General features: G+C 28.0%; 2 protein-coding genes across 2 annotated transcripts in view; both read left to right on the forward strand.

Moving 5' to 3' along the window:
- Positions 1–7,590: 7,590 nt before the first annotated feature.
- On the forward strand, positions 7,591–12,266 carry LOC108750933 (sterol O-acyltransferase 1-like). Its single transcript, XM_018490810.1, is given in 10 exon segments — positions 7,591–7,757; positions 8,311–8,381; positions 8,547–8,680; positions 9,255–9,425; positions 9,604–9,752; positions 10,082–10,221; positions 10,522–10,685; positions 11,047–11,320; positions 11,795–12,133; positions 12,136–12,266. Coding segments are annotated over 10 exon segments (1,569 nt in total). The 5' UTR covers positions 7,591–7,705; the 3' UTR covers positions 12,211–12,266.
- Positions 12,267–18,234: 5,968 nt separating this feature from the next.
- The window catches only part of LOC108750932 (sterol O-acyltransferase 1-like), a 7,907-nt gene continuing 6,563 nt past the window's right edge, over positions 18,235–19,578 (forward strand). The window contains 1 exon segment of the mRNA XM_018490809.1: positions 18,235–18,449. Within this exon segment, the coding sequence (XP_018346311.1) occupies positions 18,401–18,449 (49 nt within the window). The 5' untranslated portion in view covers positions 18,235–18,400.

Raw genomic sequence — 19,578 nt, forward strand, 5'->3', positions numbered from 1 at the left:
TTTTTTATTATATATTTTCTTCAATTTTATTTTTCTTTATTTGTAATTTATTCTTTTAATTAGATGACTTGTTTTTTAAAGAAATGTGTTGACTCTTACTTTGCCCTTTATTTATTGTTTATTAAATGTTTGTTTTACATTAATTACTCATTTAAAACAGTATTTTGAAGAAATATTTTTTTAATGCTAGTTAATGTTTATTAAATGTGTTTTTTATATCAAAAATTGTTTATTTAAGATAATGACTTGAAGAAACATTTTCTAAACATTTATTTCATATTGGACCATTATTGTGCATATTCCAATGGACAGAAAATGTTTTTTAAAGGTATATTTTTTATTAATTTTACATTTCACGATTCGTTTTCGGGATAACATTTATTTAGTGTTTATTAAATGTTTTTTAAACATTTATGTGTAATAAATTTTACGTTTTATGATTTGTTTTTAAAATAAGATTTTTTTAACGCTTATTTAACGTTTATTAAACATTCATTTTATTAATTTTTCGTTTAAAGTAATGGATTCAGTGGAATATTTTTAAACGTTTATTTGACGTTTATTAAACGTTCGTTTTACATTAAGTTTTCGTTTAAAATAATGTTTCGAAGGAATAATTTTTAAACGTTTGTTTGACGTTTATTTTACGTTATTTATTTATTTAAAATATGTTAAAAAAACGTTTATTTAACATTTATTTGACGTTTAATGTAAAGATTTTAAAAATTGTATTATTTTCTAAAATTAAAATGAATAAAAAACGAGTCGGAATAAAAAAATAAACACGGAAGAGAAATTAACTCAATATAATTGCGTTAAGTCTATCATTTATAGACAATAAGAACTGTGTCCGTCGACAATTATAAGTGACGTAATGGATAAGATATGAGACTCATAATCCTGAGATCCCAAGTTCAAAATCCGATGAGTAAAAAAAATAAAAATATAATTAAAAGTTATTATTAATTAATAAAATCGGTTGTCTAAGGTTAAATGTACTAACGATGAAAAATAATAAATTAAAAAAATATTTTGCATTGTAGACAATATTTTTTCGAATTTTGTTCAAATAATAAAAAAAAAACGTTTTTTTAATATTAAAAAAAACGTTCTTTGAACGTTTGAATATACGATTTTTTAATAAAAAAAAAGGTGACTTTTCTTGTTATTTTAAACGTTACTTTTATTATTATAAATATTAAAAATTGACAAATATTCAAAAAATCTTTTTTTAATATTAAAGAAACATTTTCTTAAAATATTAAAAAAATATTTTTTTAGTATTAAATAAATGTTTTTTTTAACATTTGAATTAACGTTTTTCTAATGAAAGAAAAAGGAGATTTTTCTCGTTATTTTAAATGTTTTTAAAAATGTTTTTTTAATGTTTTCAAAAACGTTTTAAAAAATATTTTTTTAAACATTTTTTTACATTGGGTATCTCCTACAGGAGATTGGCAGTTGAACGCTGAAACAATTAAAAAATTGAAATTAACTGCGCGCGTGTCACACAGGGCTGCGTTCCAAAACGTAACTACAGTAACCAAAATATAGTATAATTTACGTGACGTCAACTAAATTTTTATTACTGTGATTAGCTTTTGGATTCCAGATAGGACATCTCGTGTATACGTGCGGTGTGCTTTCAAAATTCCGTTGCTGTTAGAGAGATGGAGGTGTGCATTCGCACGTTATGGCGGCTTCGGCGTAAGCGCCAATTATCTTTTTAGTTTGAACGAATAACGCTGGTGACATAAAAGAGTCGAAAGAGAAAAAATTACTATAATAAGATAAAATATACAATACAAATAGATAAAATATGTGAATGTGTGGGCAAAATATGCAAAAATATGCTTTTATGTATGAAATATGCTCTTAAGTGTAAAATATGCAAAGGTATGCTCTAACATATTATATGGGCTCAAAATGCATAATTTCTTATGAAACGAATTTGTATTTACTTTATTTCTTTATTAGTCAAATAAAAAAAACATGTTCTATGCATATTTTGGTTGCCGTAGTCATGACCTTGAAAATGTATCATCGGAATTGCTTCCGTTATTGTCAATGTATACCTTCCAACAAGCGACACAAATGACACAATGGATCACAATATCCTTGTTGTTTACCAATGTTAAATAAAGATGACATGATCACTGTGTTGCATTGTGTTGCTTGTTAGAAGGCATACAATATTTACCCATACAGTGCAACGCGAACAAATTTTGAGATTTAGACCAAATTTTAGAACTCACGGTTAACTCTTTTAATCAACTTATTCATTATCTCTTTCCAATTTTAGAATTTCTAAGGAATTGCAATTCAAGAAAAGAGAAAATGAAGAATACTTTGCGAATTCATTGTGCTATCTGGGAATTTTAAAGCCCTTGAGGCTCACGTCAAAAAATTATTTCATTTAAATAGAACAGCTGCAAAATCTTTTAATGCTATCTCTCTTATTCTATTCTACGTCGTTTTCTTTTAAATCGAGAAATTTAACCCGATGCATCTCTTTATTGGTGAGACTGCATAATATTCAACGACACTCTATTTCTATTCAATTGACAAAAATATGTGAACTAAGTATTGTGTGTCTGTAATGTGTGTGGATAAAATTGTAAACATATGGAATGTTACAAAAAATCTAAAATTCGAATAACTATAACTTGATAAAAAAGGTCATACGATCATTAGTCGAGATTCGTTTAAAAACTCTTAAATATTTTACTTTCTTAAATATTATGTTACTTAAATATTATACTACTCTTCAATATAATATTATACTTTCAGATGCTGCTCAGTTTATTTATAAACCAGTTATTTTTTTACTGCAAGTGTTAAATATGACTAAAAATCATGTCATTTTTGTCCATTTCATTCCAATTTACTCAAAATCCTAACTTGCTGAGTCAATTCTACCAACGACATTGTGTTCAGTACGAAAAATTTTTTGGGAAATGTACTGTTACATTTCAAAGAGAAAGAAAAAGTGATTTTTGTCTCCAGGAGCACTATTGATTTTATATACACTTCTTATTATAAATATTTGTAAAATAGATACGTTTAGAAAACGTATATAAAACGTATATGAACCAATAAGTGCTACTTAGTGTGTAATATTAGATCTTCTATTCTCTCTAACGAATGAGAAAAATGGTTTGATTGTGTTTTGATATCAACTTGTATAATTAAATGCATTTTAATTAAACCAAACAGAATTTCAAGTTGTTATGACAATTTTTAGATTTTACAATTACTGTAGTACTCTATTGTATTATAAAAATTATGTTAATTTATATTTTATATTATTATATGTCATATTATAAAGCTTTTTTTAAATATTTTTCAGTTGGGTCTGATATGGAAAAATTAAACACCAAAATTTTAATTAATTTTAACTTTAGCGCACTCTAATAGTTTGATTAGTGTGACAGCCGACGCAGGTCAGACGATCATACATTATATATATTGTATACCTCATAACTTTTATGTCGCGTGTATTCTGTAGTAGAACGAAGGAAAATGTTATCCTTCTTTATTATTCAGAACTATAAAGAAGAATCATACATCATGCGCTTCATGCATAACTCAAAACACACTCCGATAAAAAAATGTTCGTACATGAATATGTATAAATATGTATAAACATACACAAACACGCATAAATATTCATAAATACGTATAATTATATATGAAATATATCCATACATGTTCATATATAATTATACATGTTTATGAATATTGATGCGTGTTTATGTATGTTTATACATATTCATGTATGAAAAATTTTTTACCAGGACTTGAAGTGATATTTGTCATGGCTGACGAGAAAATGTTTTCTCTTCTGATTTGTCAATGTAATTTAAAGTAGTGTATAGAAGTTTGAAAGATTATTGAAATAAATTAATTCGAATTTTTCTACGTTATATTGATTTGTAAGTACCTGATAACACATTCCTGATAAATGGATTTTGTTGTACGCATGATGCGCATGATGTTTTATTTATCCTTGTTATTACATTCAGTTGTTACATTTAGTGAACAACAATGATAATTAATGCATGAAATTTACTCAGTTAATGAAAACATTATTTGATCAACACGAAGTTCTGCAAATGTCCTTAAGAGGATCCTAAAGACGATTAGTCATATCGAATATAGGACTTATACACAAATGATTTACGTGTCACATTGACACATCACTACATCAATATCTCACTCACGCACGCTGCACATACACATAAATTTTTGTATATCAATTACGTTTTAACTTTTAATTAAACATTTAAGTCTAATTTTAAGAACTCCACATTGTTTCTTTATACAAACTATTAGGTCAACAAATAAGTTCTCTCCGAATTAATCAACTGTAACTTTACTATAAATTCAAATCTTTTTCCCGCTACTTTGGGGATTCGTAATACCAACTTTTATGATTAAAAAAACTATGGAAACCTTGCTAGACGACAATCGTCTAATCTCACAAACCTTAAAGTGAGCACAACGTCGTCCGATAATCACGTGAGATATTGTATCTATTCGTTTTTCAATTAAAAAGAAGTGTCGAAGCGAAAGAAATGATTTGTTCCGCTTTAGGAAAAAATGCGATGTCTGAAAGTACATGCAAAAGATAATACAAAAAGTTTCGGACAGATAATTTCAATCTTTCTGATCAATATCGTACGGGAATATCAAAAAAAGTTAAAGACGAGAATTGGATCAGCTATTGCAAGAAAATCCTTGTCAAACACAAAAGAAGCTTACTGAACAACCGGGTGTTACTCAATAAGCGATTCCTCATCGATTGCAGAACCTGGGAAGAAGACAGAAGACTGGTTGTTGGGTTCCATACGTGCTCAGCTCAGAAAACAAAGCGAGACACTAAAACAGTTTGTTTGTTATCAAGATTTAAGCAGAAGGATTTTCTGTTTAAAATTGTAATTGTGATAAGAAATAGATCCTATACGAGAATCCTAAATGAAAAAAATCATTGGTTCATCATGAAAAACCATCAACGTCAATTGCAAAACGGAATATTCACTCGAAAAAAGTATTATTATGTATTTGGTGTGATATAAAAGTTTTACTATACTTTGAGTTGCTAAAACCTGGGGAAACTGTAACATCTGAACATTGTCAACAACAATGACGCGTTTAAGTGACGAAATCGAACAAAAACAATCCTATACCGGCCAGGGAACTCGTCAAGTGATACTGCTGCACGATAGCGCACGACCTCATTCGGCGATAGCAACCAAAGAATTATGAGTGCAGCACAGACTCTTGCATAACGCATAATGCATAGTGCATAAGGGAATCAATCAATAGAAATTCTTCTTTTCTATAGAATAGGTCTCTGCTGCGGCCTTTAATCTTTACTTTGAGCTGGGAAATTCATGCAGCTTATTCTCCAAATATGACCCCTACAGATTCAAATATCTGAAGTACCCTTAAATTAAAATCACCATTATTCTTTCGAGCAGGAATTCGCCAGCTACCCGAGAGATGGCAGAAGTGTGTCGAAAGTGATGGAGATTATATTTAAGACTGATATGTACTTTGGTTTTTTATAAATAAATATCAATTTTCTGTAAAAAGAGAGGTCAGAACTATTTGTAGACCTAATATATATTTAAAATGTATTTAATATATATATTTATATTGCAATATAATAAATATATTTTCTGTCTTTTTGTCAACATTTTATAATATATTCATTCTATAATTCATTCATTTCCTACGGCTTTTATTTTGCGCACAATTACTCAATCCATGTGCACAGTTGCTCAACGCGCGAGAATTCTTTTCGCTTTTCCGTTTTTTCTTTTTGCCAAATACAACCTTATTAAATAAAAATCTGTTCAATATAAGAATACGTAATGGGAGAAGAAAGAGTTTATAGTTTCTATTTCTATACTTATATCGCTTTGAATTTGGAAAACCATTCCAGGACAATAAATTTCCCTTAAGTGTGCACAATTCACTCACTTTTCCCTATCATAATATTTATGTTAATAAAAATTATAAATAATATAATAATATTAATATATTATATGTATAAATGTGTGTAAAAATTATAGATAAAACGAGTAACAAATAAAATTTTCAAAGCGAAAACTGCTTTAGCGTTTATCCAACTTATCATAGCAAATATATATACTTGTTGCATACGTTCGCACCGCGTCACAGAAAAGGTTTAAGGTCAGCTTTATCATAAGAACTATCTAAATATAGTAACTTGGACGAAGTTGTTATGAATTGTACGCATGTTATATCTGCAATTCATATATTGTTAACTAACATTCGCGCGCGAGTTGCCAAATCCGACAATGAATTAGTTTAGAAGAACGAGACTACAACAAAATTCGACAAAAATGAAATAAATTTGAAGATATGAAAAATAAATATGTAATAAAGCGTAATTAGATCGTCTCGTATCTTTGAGACAGCCAACCGTTTTATAATAAAATGATTCAAGACGTCGAAACTTTTCTTGTTGAGGGGAACAGCCGTTTATCACAACATTAATGCTTTCATTGTCGTGTATCTTCGTAATTAAACAATTAAGATTTCGAAGTAAAGTGTACTTGAAGAAAGGATATGACTCTGCAATCTTGTTTGTTTCATATAACGTCAGAAACATTTTAATTTCAATAAATTTACTATTTAACTGATAAGTGACGTAATATGTTTTTACAGAGAGACAAGATCATCTGAAGTAAAATCGACTGAAAAAAAATAATGCAATGAAAAAATGAGATATTCTAAAATTAAACATAAAAAATTTTTTAAATAAATTTTTAAAATTTATAAAATTTATAAACAACTATTTTTAAATTGACGATCTACAATTATAAAAGTACTTATTTTTTTATTTATAGCATATAATATAGTAATATTCATATATAAAATATATTTCAATTTTATTCTGTTTTTATATTATATATTTCAAATTTTAATCTTTTAAATACATAGATATTAACATCATAAAATCTATTTAATTAAAAAGTTATATGAAATTTAATAAATTTAAAGATAATGTATTTGTCTAAATCAGAGAGAAAGAGAGAGAGAGAGAGAGAGAGAGAGAGAGAGAGAGAGAGATTTTCTCTTATTATAGCACATGCGTGAAGGCGCGTGTTTTTCTAAATTTAAACAATAAGTAATATAGTAAGAAAATTACTCAGTACAACACACGAAAATATGTATCGCATTATCTAAGAATCTATTAGCCGAAGACACGTGTGCCACTAGGACATAATCAGTGCGTACGTACTCATGCTAGATAAACACGATCAGGCAGTTTAGATAGCGCCCTGCGGAACAGATAGTCCACAATCGAGATCATGCTGGGATTTGCAGTTTGTATCTCGCCAAACACTGTTAGATCGCGTAAATTCTAAACGAAAGGAAATCTAAAAGAAAATTAACATTAAAATTGCTAATCAAAAAATAATAGCAACACATGCGTGACGGTGTTGATCGCGAATATTATGATTGAAAATGTTTGAAAATTTATTGAAGATCCATAACAATCAAAGTCCTTATGAACTAGTACAGAGTTATTAACTTTCTGAGAGGATTCCCGCAAATCACGTAACTCAGAACTTAACATAGAGTTACTTAGAGAGTGTAATATTCTCGGAGAAAAGTTTCCTTAAGACCGAAATTTCCATTTAGTCATTGAGTTATTGTTATAGAAATTATGAATGTTAAAGATACTGGTGACACGAGCTTTCACGAAAAAGATAAACATGGTAAGTAAACGGCTCGATTAATCATAAGACGCTTGGCAATTCTAATACTGATAAAGTAAAAAATACTGATATTGAAAAATCAATAGTTTATGAGATATTTTATACTTTATTTTAGTCAACTTTAATACGAAATATAAAATATTTGTAAATTATTAATTTTTTTTATAACTGTAACTTAATATTTTTATGCACAAAATAATGAGATATTGTTGCTTTAAAAAAAAAGTGAAAATTATATACTTTTTTACTTTTACTTTTTATCTCTGCTCTTATCTCTATTTTAATAGTTAATTTTGTATTCAGAGTAATTAATGGAATTATATTAAATAAAACAATTATATAATATTTCATTAAAAAAATGGAAATTATCTCTTCATGTCTATCTTTTTACTGCCTTTGCGGTAAAAAAAATATTGTAACTAAAATACGTTTCCTTTGAAATCATTTCACTTTCATTTAAAACATTTTTTTGTATTATTAATAATTTCAGACAAAATTGATTGGATTGATTAAAACGCAACAGAGTCTACACATGTATTTTTCTTTTCAGCAGACAATGAAAACGCGATATTTACAGATATTTTACATGAAGTGAACGCCGACGTATTGCGGAAAAAAATACAGGTGCGACAAAATATATTTGACTAAATGTATCGAATTAATATCATTTGCCATCAAAAAAGCGTGTAGTGAAGTCTATAATAAAAGCTTAAACTGTGAATATTCGATTTCGTGAGAGAAATGTGGCTTTCTGATGTATTATTTGTTGTAAGGCGTATTTCTTTGCAGGAAATAAGAGAGGATGTTTCGGAATACGTTAACAACCGTGTTGATGACATGATGTCTGAGATTCTGCAGAAGATACGGATGCCTTTGACAAAGAATGGGGAATTCTTATACATGGACAAATATCGTGACAAAAGGTGAGAAATGACAAAATCAGAGAAAAAGCTTCGAACAGCAAATACTCATAAAAATACATGATACAAATAAAGGTACAAATAAAGTAGATAGATTTAAAAATATTCGATAGTATATAACAATTTTAAGCAAAAAATATCAACGTGAAAGATATTGCAACATTGTTGCTTAGATCTATTTTTTTTAAATCATTGTATCATAAAGTTCAAAGTTCAAATAAAATAAAACTTTTATTAAGTAATTCTTATATCTTCATGCTTTGATATAAAAATTATTATATTAAAAGTGTAACATCCAATAAAGTACATTACGATTCTATAACATAATTGAGAAGCTAATCTTAAGACAAATATTGGATAAAAATAAGAACCAATTACATTCGACTGTTATTTAGCCACTCGGTGAACAATTGTGTTATTGAATGCATTCATAAAGTTACTATTAACGTAAGAATGTACGCATGCAAACTTAAAGAATTTGCAAAATATCAATAAAATATATCTGTTGTAAGATGTATTTATCAATAAATATATTTGTAACACGTTAATCATATTTGCATTTCCGTTAATTCTCTAGGAAATCTAGCAAGACAGATGCGTTGCCGGATAAGGAGTTTCTCGAAAGAAACTCAATATTCACTGATCTCTTGAAGATCTCGCATTTTCGTGCGATATACAATCTGTTCGTAATGATCTTTATAATTCTGCTTATCAACACCGTCGCATTCGATATCATGAAAACAGGAACGTAAGTTTGCAATAGGAATCTAACTCGCTTCCATTGTAAAATCGTCACAACATTCGTTGTCGTCAACATTTCGTGGGAAAACCGCTTAAATATCGCTTCGTGAAACATATCCTTAAAATATATGAAAATGTATATTCTTACCGCCTAATTTTTCTTTCTTAATTAATGATTCTTAAAGGATCCGCCTTGGTACCAATACATTACGGACTTTTTTCGCAAAATTTCCAACGTGCCTCTACATTTGGTCATTCATGCAAGCCTCGACACTCAGTGTCTACGTGACTTTTACCCTCTGGGCGCACCAACGACTCCAATTATTGCCAAAATGTAATAATTTTTTTAATTCAGTTTTAGATAAATGTGTTTAATTTAAACAATAAGTTAAATTATTGGAGAAATTTAAAATTGGAAGTAAATCTTTTGAAGAGTAATTTGATTAAAATAAGTATAAAATAAAATCTCATTTTTTTAAATAATTCTTTCTGTGTTAAAATAATTGATTAATTAAGTAGAAATTATAATACGATAATGACAGTGCAAAAATAATTGAACAAATTATTATAAAGACTATTAGATAATATTAAATGATTAAAGAAATTTATATTAAATAATATTAATTACTTCAAATAATTTAACTATATCTTTTCTTTTTGCAGCCTCCATCCAAAAATTGTGGGATTACAGCTGGCTATCAATGTTTATATTGTATCAAATTCTCTTTATTATTTTTTCTATTAAGGCGATGCTCGACGCGAATCTTTCCATTGGTTGCAATATGATCGTTATATTTGAACAAGTACGCATCTTTAAAAATCTGCGATTAAAACGTCTTGAATTATGTTAGAAGTAAAAAGTTCAAATCCTTTTTGAAAAGTATATGCCACAGTAAATCAATCGCATACATTTAAAATACAAATTAATAAAATGTGTTAATAAGATTTTTTTCTATTAAAAACATTTACGTAATTTAATTTTAAATGACTTGAATAATTCACATATAAATTTATAGAATAATAGAATATTTTTTATTATTCCAACATTAAAATAGATGTCGGAATAAAAATTTTACAACTTAAAACAATGTTTGCTTGTTTAGATACGTATGACAATGAAAAGTCACGCCTTTGTCAGAAGCACAGCACCCAGATTTTTGTCATACAAACCTCACACTGAAACTCCACGACCGAATTGCCCCAAATTCTCGCAATATCTATATTTCCTGTTTGCACCAACTCTTGTATACCGCGACGAGTATCCTAGGTAAAGATATTTTATTCAACACTTTTTTAGGAAATTAATAATTAATTTGAAATTTTAACTGTGCGATGAAAAAGATAACTTTTACATAATTATAAAATTTAATCGAGAACTAAATTTAATTCTATTTGGACTATACTGAATTCATATGGCTTAAAAATTAAAAAAAACTTTGAAGATCATTTCTAAAATTTATAAACAAAATGTTCTTAATCCTTACTTTCTCAATATAATTCTGTAATTAAATTTTTTAATTCATCGTACTACAAAAGACAATTTAATAGTATTGTTGTTGGTTATGTTAAATTAATATTAAGAGAACTTTAGAAGAAGATCTATATTCGAACTTAACTGATTATTTTAGAACGAAAAGAATTAGGTGGAAGGTGGTAATTCAAAATTTCATTGAAGTGGGCCTAGCAATCCTTTATTTCACCTTTGTCTCGGAATGCTTTATATTACCAGTCTATCACGTATTCGGTACACAATATTTGGACCAAAAATGGTTTATCATGAATGCCATTAACTCTAGTGTTCCCGGCTTTCTCTACTTTATCATTGGACAATACCTTTTGCTGCAGTCGTGGTTGAACGCTTGGGCGGAAATGTTGCAATTTGCTGACCGATTGTTTTACAAGGTAAATAAATATGCGTCTTCATCTATCTTTTAAAATAGTTATACAAAGGATATGCAAGTAAATATATCTACTTTTAAGAGTTATATCGCAGTATATCTCAAATGCTTTAATATAAGCATTAAATATATACCAAGCTTAAATATACCAAGTCAGAAAAACTTAATCAAAATAATTTTATTTTAACATCATGAAAGTTAAAATGATGTTTTTTGATTACAAAATTTGACTGTTTATTTACGTTAAAGATCAAGATAAAGTCATTTTGATTTTGTGTTGACCTTTGAATTTTCCTTGGGTTCAGAATTGACCCTATAACTTATTTGCATAGTAATTTTATAAGAGAAATAGCTGCGAGGAAGATATTTCCCTTAAACGAAAGAATTTGCGATAACTTCCGGAAGCTTCCGAATCTTTCTAGATTATCGACTTTTGTAAACTATAGCTTCATGAATTGCTGTATCGCTTACGTAACAGGATTGGTGGAACAGCACAAATTATCACACGTTCTATCGCAAGTGGAATGTGGTAGTGCACGACTGGCTGTACACATATATATATAAGGATATGTACGAGATTGTGGTGCCGCGCAATCGGACGCTGTCAATCATCGCTGTATTCTTCGTCTCCGCCATTTTCCACGAGTACATACTCGCGTTCAGCTTCGGCTTGTTCTATCCGATGATGTTCATCTTTTTCTTCGCCTTAAGCTTGCCCATATTCTTCATCAAGTTTAACAACGTCATAATGTGGTTCGGTTGGAGCTTCGGCAACGGCCTCCTAGTCAATTTGTACGCAATGGAATTCTACGCCCGGTACAACTGTCCACCTCATCCCAATTACTACCTGGACCTGTTCATACCGCGAAGCTGGAACTGTCAAAAGCAATTTAACGTGTAAATCTTTTTATTTGCGTTAGCAATAAAATCTTTCAATGAAACACTGTATTTCCCACTCTGCAGTTAGAAATTATGTATATAAGAAATGTTATCTACAAGTTGATGTAATTAGTTTAATGTTACTAGAATAGAGCAAAGAACAGATGTTGAGATAAAATCATATTAATAAGAGGATCAATGGAGATCCATGCATTTGTTAAAAAGTTATTCATTTATGTAATTACACAGTATTTATTTTAAGGCATGTTTTGATAATAAAAGTAATTGCAATTCTTCAAGTCTTTAATAAAAAAATTTGAAATAGAAAATGTTTTTTTGTGCATTTTTATTCTTTGTTTATTATAACCGATAACGATTTTCAAGTTGCATTGTATAAAGCAAAGTAATATCAGTTTATCATGATTCTTGGTTTATAAATTATTATTACCGAATTATTACTACCGAAAATGAAGAAAATTGACTGTCAGTTTAATTTAGGTTGTTTGGAAAGTAATTTTGTTTTTTCCCAACAGAGGACTTATTGTATTTTTTCACAGCCAACTTCACACTTAAGCCGCATAATCATTATATATTTATTTTGACAGCTGATATAGCAAGGCTTGCTTGTGAAAAAAGTTCTATTGATTCTACGCAGTAGTTTTTGGTTGGTGCCCTATCAAATATGGAAAGTGAAAAGCAGCATTTTCGGCATATTTTACTTTTTAATACTATCGAAAAGGTAAAAATGCTGTTCAAGCAAGAAAAAATTATCCGCTGTGTATGGAGAAGATGTATTGACAGAACGCCAGTGCCAAAACTGGTTTGCAAAATTTTGATCCGGCAATTTTGATGTTGAAGATGCACCACGTTCTGGAAGGCCAGTTGAAGCTGATGAAGACACAATAAAGGCATTAATTGATCCAAACCGGTGAATAATAACTCGTGAGATCGCTGAGAGATTAAATTTATCGAATTCGACCGTTCATGATCATATGAAACGCGTCTGATTGAAAATCGTCTTTCATTTTCATAAGAAAAAACGAAATTACTTTCCAAACAACCTAATATTTTTCGAAGATTCTAGTTTATATAGCAATATTGCAGTAATATTGCAAACGTTACTGCTGCAAGCATTGTTGCTGCGAGCTTCTGTACTGTACATGAAGAAACTAATCAACTCGTGTTTATTTATTATTTCAGATTTATTGTGTCTAATTGCTTTCTGGGAAGAAGATTTCCGAACTTCTACTTTTTTATTTCAGATTTAATTAAATTAATAATAGGATTGAATTAAATTATAATATTTGCAGAGCAATTAAAATGAAAAGAAGTAAAAGAAGTAATGTTTATAATAAAAAATAATAATTTTTTGTAATAAAACGTGATACAAAAACATGAAAACAAAAAGAATAAATATAACTTATTGTGCAATAATTTATTAATTTGTCTAACTTTATGCAACTTTTTCTTTTCGTTTTTAATCTTTATACCGAGATAAAAATACCTTTTTTTATCCGTAAAAATAATTCATATAAATTCTCCAACTGTATAATGATATGAGAATATCATTGAAATTTTATCTTAGTGGAAAGTTCTCTCTCTTGTTCCACTGAGATAAGATGATCGTCGACACATGCATCGAAAAATTCGTATTACGTAAAATATGTAGATAATACAAATCGTCCTCATATTATAAATACATATAATGAATATTTATACACATGTATGTGTATAAAAATTAATTTGTTCTCCGATCTGGGTTATCTAATATAAGCATAAATATGTCGAGCTTAAGATATTGAACTTAGAATAGTTGAATAATTATTATTATATATGTTTAATTCAGAAGCCAACCGCAGCAAGTGCGTTCCGATTACTTAAGTTGATTCGATTATGTCAATACAGTCACTCACACACACACACACACACACACACGCGCGCGCGCGCACACAGTGATTATTGAATTGCGTGATCAAACAGTATTATTAGTCGATTAGGTGTAATGCTAATTTGATTAAAGTTTTGACTTTACATAAAATATCAGTTAAATTTATCAGTTAATAAATCATCTAAAATAACCAAATCACTCAAAACATTTTTGTTATAAATAGTCTCTGAAATTGACTAACAAAAACATAAATAATTTAATGAACTTATGCTGTAAATGCTTTGCTATAATTTTAAATGAAAAACTTTTAAATTGTGAATCTAAATCAACATTAATTGAACAAATAATTATTAGTTTTATTAAAATATATTTTAAAAACCAGATTTAATTCGTAATTCTATGACCTTATCAAATTTGCAGATTGTAGCAAACAATATTTTATGTAATAATTAAGAGAGAGAGAGAGAGATAAAAACAAAAAATTAAATAAATTTTAAATCAATTAGATATCCTCAATTTTTATACAAATTACTCAGATATACATAATTAGAACAATTTATATAAAATAAAATATAAAAATTAATATAATGATATAAAAATTGTTATTTTTAATGATTTCTTGAAAATAATACATACCTATATCTTTAATATGCGCCCGCCATATTCTCCAGAAAGTTACATATCTGCAAACTTTTTACCGATCGATCTAATCGGATCGACATAAAAAATAGCTGAGCGCAGATAATACTTCGTGTGTTAATCGTACAAATTCTTGTAGCTCATGAATTTCGATTGAAATTATTTAATCATTTCCTAAATTTCTATTGTGTTTCTTAATGAAAATAATTTTGATGGAAATCCATTCAAAATAATTCAATAATATGTGCCTTGATTTATAAAAAATGGGTGTAACAATAAAACAAAATTATTAACATTTACAAGTAGCCTAATATTAGAAGCATGAAGGCATGTATTAAAGGAAACTAGCAATAGTATACGTTATATTTCATACGCGTCTTCTGAATTTAACTTTAGTTTTATACAAGAAATTTTGTATAGAAATACCTTTAGTTTAAAAAAATTATCAGTATTGTGGCACTTTGTAAAAAAAAAGAGATTTTATCAATATTGATATTATTTTCAAAAGACACTCAGTCTCGGCTATTTTATGTTTAATAATATTAATATTACAATGCATAATATTTTATATAAAAATGAAAATTATAGATACATCATGTAGCGACTAAGGTTTTAAGGCAAAAATGTTTATTTTTTTGTAATTACGCACGAACCAAAATCTTCATGAATAAATTATATATTATAACAACGCGCTATTGATACGCTCTAGAAATTCGCAAAAAAATTTTTTCGTTTATTTTGTTAGTTGAAACCAATTGTTCTGTATGAAGTCTGAGTGGGCTGCCCTCCCTCCACGTGTTAATAACAGTCGATTTGAAAAATCAAATACATAGAATTTATGCGCTTTCATATTCACATAGTTTCAATTTTTGCGATGCATCCCTTAAGCCACTTTCCTTTTGGAGCTTTCAATTCGGAGCTTTCAACCGAATAAATGGTCTTGGAGGTTATTAGTAAACATTTTGGCTATTAAAACACTTTATATGACATATTGCAAAACTCTTTCGGAATTGTTATTCATGAAATGTAAAAGGAAACATTTCTGAAAACTTTCCGGAATAATCGGTGTTGTAAAAGCGGAAAACCTTTAACACTATATTTCACCAGAATCGAGTGACTTTGGCATTTTCATTTCCGTCCGCTATATTGAATCAACCATTTTTAATTTTTCTATTCTATATTGATTCAGCTATTTTGAATTTTCAAATTTCAAATTCGTATTCAGAATCAGAGACTCTAAAAATTTAACGCTACATTTCGCCAAAACCGACTTTTAGCATTACCGTCCGCCATATTGGTTCAACCATTTTGAATTTTTAAATTTGGGTTCTTATTTTCAAATTTTAAGTTTGGATTCGACATTAGCTCCCTGAGATGTCTTTAATACCACATTTCGCTGAAATCGGAGAATTTTTAACATTTTGGTCCGCCATATTGACTTAGCCATTTTTAATTTTCAAATTTGAATTTCTATTTTTAAATTTTAAGTTCGGAAATTTGGCATCAACGTTCCTAAAAACCTTTTAATACTACATTTTGCTGAAATCGAAGAATTTTCAACATTTCCGTCTATTATATTAATTGAGCCATTTGGAATTTTCAAATTTTAGGTCCGGATTCGAAATTAACGATTCCGAAAATCCTTTAATTCTATATTTTACTAAAATCGGAAGATTTTTAACATTTCTGTCTACCATATCGAGCCATTTTAAATTTTCAAATTTTAGATACAATTTCGAAATCAGCGACGCCAAAAACAGACCTAACGCTACATTTCGCCAAAATCAAAAGACTCTAATCATTTCCGTCTACTATATTAGTTTAGCTATTTTCAATTTTTTAATTTTAAGTTTAAATTCGAAATTAGTGACCCCGAAAATATTTTAACATTACATTTTGTTAAAATCAAAAGATTTTTAGCATTTGCGTCCCCCATATTGATTCAACTATTTTGAATTTTTTAATTTTTAGTTCGGATTCGAAATCAGCGACCCCGAAAATCTTTTAATGTTATATTTCACCAGAAACGAAATACTCTAAGCCTCAACAAAAAGAGGCTTCAGGGCATGTAACACGGCATTTTAAGATAAGAAACATCAGCGATTGGCAGAATCATAAGAAGACGATGGAAAAAAATACAATAAGAAAAAAACTTGAAAGTATATCAAGAATGTTTCTTATTGCTTATCAGTGCATGTACTTGTCACACTCGCTTGCACTGCGTAAGACGTTTAAAGTACAATGCGTACTGAATAAACCCGAGAGGACATGTGCACTTTGACTGATAGATACTCAGATCACTGTACGCACGTACGTCAATTATTTTTCATGCGTCGCACAGATTAAAAGCACCTAAAAAAAGCTTTAGCAATGTAGAGTAAATAAATCGGCCAATCACAATAAAGATCAATAATACAAAAAATTAACAAAAATACAAAGGACTCTATATTGATTCTTATAGTTAATGTTAATAAAACAAAAAAAAATCGAATTTTGTAACAAAAATCATAATTTGGGCCTTTATGATGATAAAATAAAGTCATTTAGACTTTCTATTGACTTTTGTAAAAAAAATCCGTTTAAAGTTAACTAAATGATACGATCAATATATAATATAACAAATGTGCTCTCGAAATAAAACAAATTACAAAAATTTTTTGTAATTTTTGTAATTTAAATGATACAATTTTGCAATTTTATTTCCTTCATAAAACTCGTCCAAAACTTATTAATCTTAACAAATTTATTATTTGACGACAATAAGTGATATAATATATTTTCGGAAAGAAAAACGAATAATCGACTCAAATAGAATCGACTGAAGAAAGATAATACATTTGAAAAACGGTATATTTTAAAATTAAAAGATGCTATAAATTTAATAAATAAAATAGAATGTTTTCCAATTGATGGTTACAATTGTAACAGTTGTAATATAAATATGTAATATATATTTTAAATTTACATAAAAATATAATTTAATTAATTAGTGTTTCAATATTTCTATGTAAATTTAATTAAATATAATTTGTATTATGTAATTAGATTTATTCTCACATATTATAGTTTAAATTTATATTATAATTATTTATAATTTAATAAAATTGCACTAAATTATTTACTAAATTGAAAAATAAATTTCATTTTCTAAATCAGAGATAATTTTTTTATCAGCACTGAGTACGCGTGTTCTTGTTAAATGATGATGAATAGGAAGGATTTATCGATGCGACGAACGAAAAACACTTGAGAATTGGGATACCACGTGCATCAAAGAATCATTTAAAGTACATATGTCCTCTCGGACTAGTACAGTGCGCACTGTACTCATGATGAGATAAATACCGATATCAGTACGTTTAAATAATCCGCGTGCACGGAGCGAAATATGCACAGTCGAGATCGGGATCGAACATTTTGCGTTTCGCTGCCAAACACGATCAACCGTGTCGTATTTTAGGAAATTTAAAGGAAAATTTACAATTGCTAATTAATAAGTAATATTAATGTATCGTGCGGCGTAAATTGCAGGTGTATTATGGTCAAAGATCGTTGATTGTTTAAGAATTCGATTTATTTTTATATATCAGTACGGAGCCATTGATTTTTTGGAAGGCTTGCAAATCGCTTAGAATTTAATGGCCTTGGTGTAAAATTCATAGGCCACCTTACTTAGTCATGAGTGAAAGTCCTTCCATAGATCTTCATGAGAAGAATAAAGATACAGGTAATCCATACATCATATTCAGAAATATTTTCAAAAAATGTTTCATTGAAAAATTTGAAATATTTAAGTAATTTTGTATGAAACGTACAACATTTTAAAAATGTCTTTGTGGAATATTTTAAAACGTCTTACAAATGTTTTCAAAATATTTTTGAAACATTTTATTGAAATATTACAAAAAATGTTTCACATAAATATTTCATTTTGCCTGGGAAATAAATGACTCAATTAATAGTAAGATGCATGATTCTGAAACAATTTAATTATATTTAGTTGTCAAAAAAAATTCTGTATTATCCTTCGATTTTTACATATAAATTTATTAAGAAACAATTATAATTATTCGTCAAAATAAGGATCATTATGGTCAATAATAAATTTGTCATCAATTTGCTACTGTCTGATTTCTCGGTATTATTTATGTAGACAGTGTCGAGATCTTATGACATCTTACAGTCCAGGGAACTAATCATGTAACTTTTCACTTAAAGCAGAAACGCGAAAAATGAAAATTTTTTGTATGTATATGTATATATGTATGGGGGTAGTTCGAAAAGTTCTCGGTCTGATGAAAAAAACGCGTGATTTTTGGCAATTTTTTTCATTTTTCAACATAGTTTTCATCACACAATCAATACACTTATTCTAACAAACTTATTTTAACTAATTTTAACTATTTTATACTACAATATTTATACGATTTATGTAAGCTTTCAAAATAAGCATTAATTTCATCAATTACTTATAAAATTTGAGCCAGATCCTGTATAACAAGCTTTCAAATTTAGAAAAAGAAATATTTGAAAATAATATCGTAATAATTCATGACATGGCATCTTTACAATAATAAATTAGCAATTGTTACAGTTTCATGACAATTAAAATTTTAACCATAAATTGTCGTGAATTATCACGATATATCAAAGCTTGAATTATTTTGGTAGAATATTGCAAATTTGTGCTAAAAAAAGAATTTATGAAATTTTAATAAATATTTATTTAGATAGTACGAATAGAACATTTACCTACAACAAATAAATATTTATTCAATTAAAAAAATGGTAAAGAAAAATTTAAATATTATTTTTTTAAATTAATTAAATATTTATTCTCTGTAGTCTAAAGACTT

Source organism: Trachymyrmex septentrionalis, unplaced genomic scaffold, assembly GCF_001594115.1.
Source record: "Trachymyrmex septentrionalis isolate Tsep2-gDNA-1 unplaced genomic scaffold, Tsep1.0 scaffold388, whole genome shotgun sequence".
Lineage (NCBI taxonomy): Eukaryota > Metazoa > Arthropoda > Insecta > Hymenoptera > Formicidae > Trachymyrmex > Trachymyrmex septentrionalis.